Here is an 11,131-nt window from a genome sequence, read left to right as displayed (position 1 = left end):
CGTTCACCGGCAGCCTTTACCGGAGTTGACGATTCATCAGCAGCCTTAGCTGGGCTTGACGGTTTATCCTCAGTTGGGATTGGGCTTGCCGGTTTATCAGCCCGAACTGTTGTATCAACTTCTACTTCTTCAGTAAAGTCATGATCTGGGGGTGGCAGATCATCAAGCGTGGCGTCAACATTTGCTCCCTCCGGTTCTGGAATTTTCTCTAGTTCAACAATCACATGGTCGTCAGACGGTTTATCTACATGACCCTTCTTTCTTGGTCTGGCCTTGGCTCTGAAAGAGAAAGATATATAGGTCAGTATAACACATAAGTATAAAGCGTCAAAAAGAGAAAGTTTAAGGTGTTTACCCAGGGACGGTCTTGAGGGGCGGAAGCTGTGTGGCAGTTGACTCGCCGGATGACGAAGGAGGCGTTCCCTGATAATTTGAATCGGATGGATTAAGAGGCTGTCGGAAATAACCCGCCTTGGGATAAGAAGTATCGGAAGTATTTGAGACCTCAGATCGGCGCTTCCGAACCGACGTGTTCGGTAAACCGGCCGAAGTGACTACTTGCCCGTTGTCTCGGGTTGTGCGGCGAGCTTCGTGTTGCTGCTTCTTCAAAAGAAAGTTAGGGTCCAGGTGAGCTAGGGGGTGAGAAAATCTTACTTTCCGGACGGCTTGACGGATTTTTTGTGTTGGCAGAGGGTCTGAACAAGAGGAAAGGATAATTACCTCTGTGTCGTCAGCTTGGCTGCCCTCAGCATCATCCTGATAATAATCATTGTCAATGAGGTGTATGAAAAATGAACCAAGAGAGTCAAGTTCTACCTCTACGTCCGGATCATCAAGGTCGTCATCAAGGTCTAAACCGATGGGTTCAGTTGCCTTTCTCTTGGCAGGTCTCTTTTTTTTCGCGAATACGCAAGCCGCGTATCTTTGTATTGATAGAAGGAGAGTGTAGCATGGGATTACAACGCATAGAAGGCCATGTACGCAGAGGCATGGTGTACAAGCGTTGGAGCAGACTAGAACAAAAGGGGCTGCTCAGCCCTAGGCGTCTCCGCTAGCAACTACTAACCAGGAATGATGTTAAGCAGTCCGTTGGCACCTGCCTTAGCCCATTGACGCGCCTCGTCTTTGATGGTGTTGGAGATCAGCGAGAGCGAAGGGGTGGCTCGGTCAAAGATGCACGCGTTGCGGTGTTTCCATAGCCACCATGCTGTGAGGATGATGAGGGAGGATAGCCCTTTTTAAACAGGTGCCGGCGAGCTGTCGAGGCAGGAAGTCCACCATGTCTGGAAGGGAGTGTGGGCATCCGGGAGGTTGACGGCCATGCGAGCCCAGCCGAGGATGTCATGCCAGACCTGGCGCGAGAAGGGGCAGGCCGCGAGGAGGTGATGCATGGACTCGAGCGCCTGATCGCAGAACGCACAAGAGTCCTCGTGCGGCAGGCCGTGGCGGGCCAGGCGCTCCGTGGTCCAGCAGCGGTCTTGCATGGCAAGCCAAAGGAAGAATCTGACGCGGAGGGGCGCCCATGGACGCCAAGTGAGCCACCAATGGGGGTCTTCACATGCGCCAACGAACAGAGCCTTATAGCAGGAGCTCACGGAGTACTTGCCGAAGACGGTCCATCGCCAGGAGAGCACGTCTGGCGTGGGGGAGAGCGGCGTGTAGCGCACGAGCCGCCAAAGGTGGACGTACTGCACCATGGCCGCCGGGCCGAGCGCGCCACGGATGTCGTGGACCCAAGAACGCAGGTGAAGGTCGTCTCGCATAGTGCGGTCTTTTCGTAGGCGGCGTGGGACGAGAGCATAGACTAGAGGAGCGATCTCAGCCGCGGATCTGCCATTGATCCAGTGGTCGGTCCAGAAGCGGCAAGTGGCACCCGAGCCAAGTTGCCAGCTTGTGGAGGCGCGGAAGATGGCCTTTGCGCCCGCGTCGTGAGGGATGGGGAGGTGGCTCCACGGACGCGAGGGGTCAGTGCGCTGGAGCCATAACCATCGAACACGCAAGGACAGCCCCGTGCGATAGATGTCGCGGATGCCAAGGCCACCGAGAGAGATAGGTCGGGACACTTGCTCCCAATTGACGCGACATTGGCCTCCGTTGGCCTCCTTGTGACCCGCCCAAAGGAATCCGCGGATGATCCGGTTCACCTTCTTGATTGCCGTTTTGTTGAAGGCAATGGCCGTGAGGAAGTGAGTGGGGATGGCGCAGAGGACATGCCGCACGAGCGTGAGGCGATCACCCTGAGAGAGCATGGAGGCGCGCCAGGTGGATAGTTTGCGGCCGAGCTTGTCGAGGATCGGCTCCAAACTCGTCGATCTGGCCTTGCGGATGGCGAGAGGCAGCCCCAGGTAGGGGATCGGGAAGTGTGTCACCGGGCATTGCATCTCGGAGGTGATCGTGGCAATGTGGTCGTCAGTGCATCGGATCAGGGTCGCCGAGCATTTGTTGAAGTTGGTGTGAAGCCCGGAGGCTTTGCCGAAGACATGGAGGAGGGTGCGCACGGCAGCGATGTCATGGCTGTCCGGATGCCAAAAAATGGCGACGTCGTCCGCATAAAGGGATATACTGGATGCCGCATGCCGGGTAGTGAGGCAATGTAGGAGGCCTGCGTCCACAGCGTGCAGCAGCATGGAGTTGAGGACGTCGATCACGATCGTGAAGAGCATGGGAGAGACACGATCGCCCTGCCGCAGCCCATGGGCATGGTCATTCGGGGGACCTGGGTGCCCATTGATGAGCACCCTCGTCGAGGCCGTGGAGAGAAGGATGGAAATCCACTCGCGCCATCGTGGCCCAAAGCCAAGATGTGTCAGGACCTGGAGCAGAAACGGCCAGGACACACAGTCGAAGGCCCGCGCGATGTCGAGCTTGAGAAGCATACGTGGCGCCTTGAGGTTGTGGAGGAGTCGAGCCGTTTATTGCACAAGCATGAAGTTGTCGTGGATGCACCGTCCTCCGATAAACGCACTTTGGTTGGTGGAAACCATGGATCCAAGATGGGGAGCCAGCCGAAGGGAGAGCAGTTTGGCGACAAGCTTTGCGAAGATGTGGATGAGGCTAATTGGCCGGTAATCATAGAGAGATCGCGCGTCAGCACGTTTCGGGAGCAGAGTAAGGAGTGCCTCGTTGAGCTTCTGGAAGCTTTGGCCGTTCATGGAGTAAAGCTTGTCGAAAGCTTCGCAGAAATCGTGCTTTATCGTGTCCCAACAAGCAACGAGGAACTCGGAAGTGAAGCCATCGGGGCCGGGCGCCTTCCCGGTCGGCAAGCTTTTGACGGCGTCCCATATCTCGTCATCAGTGAATGGGGCGTCCAGCCCGAGCAGGTCGAACTGCGGAATGCGGAGAGCATGGAGGTCAAGCGTGATTGCGCGCTCTGAAGCGGTGCCGAGCACGTCGGAGAAGTGGTCGAAGGCGGCGGTGACCATATCGTCGTGATCGGTGATGGTGGCGGATCCCACCTGGAGGCTCGTCATAATGTTGCACTGCTTGCGGTGTGCCGCATGGATCTTGTAGTAGGAAAGCGCAGCGTCGTCGCTACGAAGCCAGGAAAGGCGCACCCGTTGCCGAGCGATCGATCTCTCGAGGGAGGCCAGACCCAGGTACGAAGCCTTGAACTTCTGACGCAACCAAGTCTCGAGGGGGGAGAGCTGCCTGGAGTCTTGCGCCGCGTCAAGACGCGCAATGAGCTCACGTGCAGCCTTGAGCTGCAAGTAGACATTGCCAATCGTGCGTGCGCTCCAACGCTGCAACTGTCTCGCCATGGTCTTGAGACGTGTCACGATCCTTCTGAAAGGGTCGGCGTCAGGCGCGGAGGAAGTCCAAGCCGCAGAGACCACGTCGTGGAAGCCATGAAGCTTAGGCCAGAAACGCTCAAAGAGGAATCGTCTAGCACCGGGCGGCCGCGCCACACAGTCGATCAAGAGCGGGCAGTGGTCGGAAGCGGCCGAGGAGAGGCACTGGAGAAGGCAATGGGGGTGGGCAGTCTCCCAACCGGAGGTGCAGAGGATGCGGTCGTTGCGGACAAGGGTCGGGTTGTCGCGCTCATTAGACCACGTATAACGGCGGCCGTGCATGTATAAGTCACGAAGCTCCTCATCCGCAGTGAATCGACGAAATCTACCCATGATGCGATGGTTGATGTTTGCATTGCTCTTCTCTGCCGCCGAGAGGATCATGTTGAAGTCACCGACGAGGAGCCATGGGCCTATGCGGGAGTCACGCACATCGTGCAGCTCGGCCAAGAACTCGAGCTTGGCGTCGTCATCTTGGGGCCCATAGACCCAGGTGATCCACCAGTGGCCCTCGCCAGCTGGGGGGTAACCAGAGCCGTGACATGGTGCGTGCCAACGATCAGGTTGGAAAGGGAGAGGTCCAAACGTCGCCAGGCGAGCAAAATGCCCCCCTCGGGTGCTGGCCGCTGGGAGGAAGAAGTAGTCCTCGTAGAGTGGGCCGAGCATGTCTAGCACAATGGAATCGGTGACGAGCGCAAGTTTGGTTTCTTGCAGACAAATGATGGAAGGGGAGGCAGCGGTGATCACGTTGCGAACAGCCGTTCGCTTGGCGCCGGAGTTGAGGCCACGAACGTTCCAGAATATCGCTTTAAAGTTGTAATCCATAGAGATGATGAAGGCGTTAGGGATACAAGAACAGCAGCACTAAGCCTTGATGAGCTGCGCGTTAAACACGCGGGCGTTCTCAGGCAGGGCAGACGGGAGCTGCCAGCCGAAGAAGTCCGTGAATGCCTGAAGAACATCCATGGCCAGGGGCTGCTCAAAGAGGAGGGCATATTTTTCGAGAACGTCGCTGGGGATGGGGGAGTCGTCGTCGGTGATGAGGCCAAGGCGCTTGAGAAGAACTCGTTTAGCCTTCATCTCCGAGCTGAGACCAAGATCGGCCCGGGCGATCCGGAAGCTACGCCATGGCGTAAAGTTAGCCGGTAGCTCCTTTCGTCTATGCCGTGGCTTGGGAGCAGGCAGGATGGAGGAGGCCCTGACGGAAATCGCGTCGACAAAGGAGGCCAGAGGGGCATCATGTGCGGCAAGCTGCATGGCCAAGCTGGACGCAGCCGTAGCTGGCTCCTGGTTGGGTGGCGTTGCGTCAAAAGGAGCAGCAGGGCCCGAGCTGGGGCCGGGCAGGGCGGCAGCAGGCGAAGGGACGAGCTCCATGCACGTCTCCTGGCCTGGGGTGGCGGGGCACGCGCCAAGCAGCAGTGGGATGGGCGCGGGCCCGGGGGATGGGACGGGGACATGCACGTCGCCCCCAGGGGCCCGATCCATCGCAGGAGCGGCATCCGATGCAGGGTCCGTGTCCGGTGGGGCATCCAAAGCCGGGCCGACCATCCAATCCGGGCCATGCGGGATCGGCACGGGATCCGAGGGCGCGGTGGTGTGGCAGTTGGAGGTAGGCGTGGATGAGAGGGGCGAAGCATCCGGACCAGCGGGGTCACGCGCGGAAGGCATGGCAGCCATTGGCCCATTTGAAACGTGCCTGTCTCCATCCTCTTGGGTCCCGCAGGAAAGCACAGGAGTGGATGGGTGGGCCCCATCCGAAGGCAGCAGGCTGTCGGGACGGGCCAACTGGCGGGCCGGAACAGCGTCAGCCGTAGGCCCCAGCCTTTGACGCGCGGGGACCCGGTCAAAAGGTGCGAGACAGCCTGGGTGGGGCCCGAGGATTCCGGCCGAAACGCGGCACGGCAGTGGCGCCTGCGCCCGGCGGCGACCACGCCGGTGGCCACCCTGACAAGAGGGAGGGTGCGAGTCCGGTTGGGCGGGGGGGAAGTCGTGCTGTTGCGGCCACCGAGGGGGGAGAGGGGGAGAGCTCGGCCCTGGGTCAGCGTCGCCGGCGGACGGCGGCGGAGGCGGAGGCGGAGAGGGGCGGCGGTAGTCGAGGCAGGAAGCGACGTGGATGCGGATGGGGAAGCGCGCCAGCCCAAGAGCGAAGCGCTCAGCACGGTCCGGGTCGGCATCGGGATCCACAGCGTCGTCGTCCTGCACGAGAAGTTCGGAAGAGCACGAGATGGCGTCGGGGTTGATGGTCCAGGCCGTGAGCCGGAAAACGGACATGTCGGACATGTCCCGTGTCTCCGGCGCTAGGTGCTCGATCTTGCAGAACGGAGAGAGCAGAGACTCGGCGGCGGAGCGATGCCAGGCGTGGTCGGGGACGCCGAAGAGCTCCAGCGACACGAGGAAGAGGGCCTTCACCGGCTCAAACCCCGCGGTCCGGCCCCAGGGATGGAAGATGAGGCGGAAGCGTGGCGTGCGCACGCGGGAGGTGGCGATGCAGGCACGCAGCGACGGGTCACTGAAGCGGACGAGGAAATCCTATGGAGCGTGCCGGTGGACGGAGAAGTCGCCGTCGACGAGGCCGCACTGGGAGCGAAGGGCCGTTGCAATCTCTTCGCGAGAAACACCAGTGCGCCGGCCCGCGACGATGACCAGGAGCGCGCGCTCCAGAGCGCGCTCGGCAGCAATGACCTCCTGGGAACAGCCAAGGTAGCAGACGGTCGCGGCTGGGCAGGAAGCGGGGTGACCAGAGAGCGGGGTGGCGACGGAGGAACCCACCGAGGCCGTCGAAGGCGGGCGAGAGGACGTCGCAGGTGCCGAGGATGCCGGCGAGGGGGCGCTGAGCCGTCTCGACGCATCCCACCCGGAGGACGCGGGGGATGACGACGAGGGGCGCAGGCCGGCGCTGCCAGCCGACCCAGAGAACGCGGGTGTGAGTAGCCCAGACGAGGTGCGGGTGGACGCCGCCGAGCCATCAGACGCAGGGCAGCCGTCGACCGCTGTCGGGGAGGGGACACGACGCCGGAGGGGAGGGGGGAGCGGCCGTCGGACGAGGGAGGGGCAGCACGGGGGAGAAGACACTGCTTGGCGATGTGGCCGAAAAAACGACACCTTGCGCAGCGGATGTCCTTCCTGCACTCCGAGCCCGGATGGGCGTCGAGGCAGCGTGGGCAGTCCCCCAGGGATGGGCGTCGAGGCAGCGTTGGCAGGTCTCTTGACAACCTTCGTTTTAGGTCGAGGGGCCCTAGCCGCTTTCTCCTGTGGTTTCTTTTTCCAGAATGGGTCATCCCCCTATTTAAAAGATGGACAGAGGATATTAAAGGTTGCGCAGTTAAGAATATCAGGTACAAAGCAGAAGCAAGACAACTCTTACAGCTGGCGGTTTGTTCAGTGTGTAAAAGGGGCTTAACCCGGTCCTACTGTAGACAGCTTCCGGTTCATTCAACATCTTCTTGACGGACTCGGTAACTTCATCCTCTGTTAGCTGAATGTCAATATGACGTTGAGAGTCTTTTAAGTTCCCTGTGTACTCACACGTTAAACCAGAGCGGCGGCTTAGCGACAAGATACTCCAAGATATCCAGCAACGAACAAAGTCCACCCCTATCAAACCATTGGCCAGGAAAGCTCTAAGCTTGGCGAGTTGTGGTGCGTATGAGGCTCGTTCCTTGGCAGTCAGTCGTTGCGGAAGTGGATGTGTCTTGGGAAGCCGGTGAGCACGGTAACCCGGCAGAGGGTTCTCATCTTCAGGGGAAGTGTCCTTACGATAGAACCAAGTTTGGTTCCAATCTTTGGGTGGTTGTGAAGTTTGGCGTGAGGGAAGCTAACATCTTCCCTTTTTTGAATGGAGACGCCGCCAAGTTCAGTATTGGGCCCGTCTACGAATTCAGTACGACGGTTAAATGGGAAAAATCCCGGAACAACTCGACAGTTGGTTCTTCTTGCAGATAGGCTTCACAAAACACTTGAAAGTTGCAAATGTTGGACACAGAGTTGGGTCCAATATCTTGAGGGTGGATCTGAAAGCTGGCAAATACATCACGGAAAAACTTGGATCCGGGCGGTTTAAAGCCACGGATCATGTGATCAATAAATATCACTACCTCGCCGTCCTTTGGGGTAGGAGGACTTTCCGGGCTGGGAATACGCCAGTGGATCTCACTTTGCTTTGGTAAAGCGCCAGTTCTGGCGCATCCATTCAATTGCTCTTTGATAACCCGGGAAGGGACCCAGTTACAAGCATAGAACTGTTTGGCCTATTCGAATAAGGAGCTGAAAAAGATTGATGCAGGTTTAAAATTCATCATTAGCAAGCATAAAGTATAGCAGGTTAAGGAAAAAGCATTCAAGCAAGAAAAATTGTTAAACCGGAGTCTGACAACGGAGGAGGTGACAAGATAAATGAATCGACGGTTTAAGAGGGGACTAATGGTACCTACCGGATTATCATGTTTCAAAAAGCTAAACCGCCTATATTGGTATAAAAAGGTACAGATCTAAAGTACCTAAGTGAGGAAAAACAAGTTTCACAGATTGATATGATAATTTCAGATCTACGATGTGACAGAAAACTAGAATATATTCAGGCCTAAACTTCAGGTTCTTAAACAGCGTTAGATTCAGATGAGTTTTTCTACATGAAGGGAATGCTCTAATGAGGAAAAGGGGGGATTATGGCTACGGTCGCACAAGAAATAATAGATCCAAACTAGCCATTTATGCTACTAAGAGGAACAGGGAAGAACGGTGTCGGAGCTTCGACAGACTCCGATGAACACCGAGACCCTAATGGTGAATCTAGAGCAAGGAAAGGAGGAACTTACTGATGCTAATAGAACAGCGGAGGAGCCCCGCATTTCTCTGGTGCGGTCAGGTTGAGGCAGCGGCCGACGTTGGGGCGGAAGCGAAGGTCGACGGCGGCGGCAGAGCTCCAATGTTCGGGCGACACGAGGAAGAAGACGATGCGAAGGGGCACGAAGGAAAAAATGAAAAGGACCCTTCGGCTTTATTTATAAGGTGAGATGGATAAGTGTCAGGCATGAGAATTAAGGAGCCCATAAATGGGATATGTGACAGCTTTGTCGCCTCGATTGTCGAAGGCTCATTAATGAAGGCAAGATTTAGGCAGTCTTTAATGACAGGTGACGTCATGGCGGTTTATCATGATCCTGGAAGATGACGTCATGGCGGTTTATGAGATTTACGTGAAGATGCAGAAGAAGAAATTTTCCTAAGTATTGAAGATTGACATGAACCCGTTCAAATCAATCTGGGGCCTAATGTTGGGGATATTACTACTGGACATAAACCGGCCAGGAGAGGCCGGGTTATCCCCATAATGTTTATTATATTTGAAGCCCATAAAGGACAAAGATGGTGGCGCTTTATGAAGGCCCAAGGCCCAAAGGTGGGTTAATGCCTGTAGACATAAACTGACATTGATATGTAAACTTGTGTTGTAAGATAGAAAGAATAGAGACCGAGCCGGCCACGTTTATGAGCCGGCCTCGGGATTCTGTAAACCGGCGGGCGTCGACCTATGTATATAAAGGGACAACCCAACGGCGGTTTAGGAACAACAGACAATAACTCAAAAGCCAGGCAAAGCGGATTTGCTCCCTGGTCATCTAAACCCTAGCAATTCCATCACAACTGGAGTAGGCTTTTACCTTCATCGTAAGGGGCTGAACTAGTATAATTCCTTGCGTCCCTTGTCCACTTTAACCCCTTTAAGCTAACCCATCGCGATGGCTCCACGACTAAGTCCTTTCACTAGGACATCTGCCGTGACAAAACCACGACACTGCTAATACAGTGCCTCTGTTCGTTTCATCTCAAAGAATAATGAGTCTTTTTCACTACAAATGGACATTTGGGGGCTTCTGCTCATTGAGCATAGCTGTGAATATCCCTCTTGATCCAACACAACACCACATCTTCAGATGGTCACTTGGGGGCTTCCTGCTCCTTGAGCATAGCTACGAATATCCCTCTTGATCAGCTCAATGCCACAGGTCACTTGGGGGCTTCCTTCTCATTGAGCATAGCTGTGAATATCCCTCTTGATCGGCTCAATGCCACAAGCCATTTGGGGGCTTCCTGCTCATTGAGCATAGCTGTGAACATCCCTCTTGGTCCAGCTTATATGCCCTAAAGCACGTGGGGGCTTCTTGTGCAAACATAGGTGTATTCACCAAAGAGAACATAGCGTTACTACCCTCGTGAGCTGGCTTGGAATGCTAGGTGTATTCACCAAAATTTTCCGGGTTCTCCTGCTTTGTAGAAACTGCCACTCCGCCTGGGTAATCCCGGAATGACAAGCCGAACTCTTGACAGTCAATCTTACATAGACCCTGAACTTGTCAAGGTTAAAACGGCGGTCATGTGAGGCCGGATTCACAAAGTGTAAAAGGTTAACTCAGTGGCTTGGAGGCCCACGAAAGCCTTGGAGCTTTAGGCTTGGCGGCCTATGAAAGCCTCGTTTTCTCGATTTTGATTCATTGTCTTTTTTGAGCATTTTTTGGAGTCATGTATTTACACCATATTAATATATGGATTGAGACAACTCAGGCCATGAAGCCTTCATCCTTATGGATCATGCTTAAACATATCTGGAGTTTCATAACCCGGACTGGCTTCGGACTATAAGTCGCCAGTATATGATGATAGCCTATGTGCTTGGAGTTCTGGCTTTAAACTTTGGGATATTACCCATTGCTGTATAAGGCGATGCAAACCGGCAGTATATGACAATTAAACAGAGCATTATGTGCCCAATCTTTCTGGGTTGACACCCTTACTGCACTGGTATGATAAGCCGACAGTGCAATCAAATATCACAGGTATGATATTCTTTGATTATATATGATTATGATTAAACCGGCCCTGGTTATGAACTGTTTTAGTCACCAGTGGTTTATATAGGGTATTATGACCCACCCCACGGTAAACTGCCCAGGCATTTGTGATCTGTTTGTGTGCAGGGTATTGACAAAACTGATCTACATAAATCGATGCTATCATAAGTATAAAGTGGTAGTATTTTAACCGGCGGATCAGCAGTTTGTGCAAAACAAAACGTGCACGATAACACGGCAGATCAAAGTTTCACTAGCCTATTACATGACTCAGTGAGCCAAAAATATCAAGTGTTTTTTGGAAGATCAAATATTTGAACCGCCCAGCGGATCAATCTTCTTGGCCTTGACGACTTGAAGCTTCCAGATCATCCTTCTTTGGTTCTTCGTCCTCCGCCATTTGGAATTTTGGGATGACCAGTCAATGCCACACAAGGCTTGGAATTCAGCTTCATCATCTATAAGGTCGGACGAATCAACTTCAGGGGTGAAAGT

At 55.0% G+C, this 11,131-nt stretch overlaps 1 protein-coding gene across 1 annotated transcript; it reads right to left on the bottom strand.

Annotated features, from left to right (window-relative positions):
- Window positions 1-2,912: 2,912 nt before the first annotated feature.
- Window positions 2,913-4,613, bottom strand: LOC147971201 (uncharacterized). Its single transcript, XM_087523867.1, has one exon. The coding sequence runs from the start codon at window positions 4,611-4,613 to the stop codon at window positions 2,913-2,915; it is 1,701 nt and encodes a 566-aa protein (XP_087379993.1).
- Window positions 4,614-11,131: the final 6,518 nt, after the last annotated feature.

The sequence above is a fragment of the Triticum urartu genome, chromosome 5A (genome assembly GCF_056163025.1).
Source record: "Triticum urartu cultivar PI428250 chromosome 5A, HENAU_Tu73, whole genome shotgun sequence".
Lineage (NCBI taxonomy): Eukaryota > Viridiplantae > Streptophyta > Magnoliopsida > Poales > Poaceae > Triticum > Triticum urartu.
The sequence above is the reverse complement of the archived record's forward strand: the minus strand, read 5'-3'. Positions and strand labels throughout refer to the sequence as shown.

Coding starts and splice junctions, on each gene's coding strand:
- LOC147971201 (XM_087523867.1), bottom strand. CDS start 4,613: ATGGATTACAACTTTAAAGCGATATTCTGGAACGTTCGTGGCCTCAAC.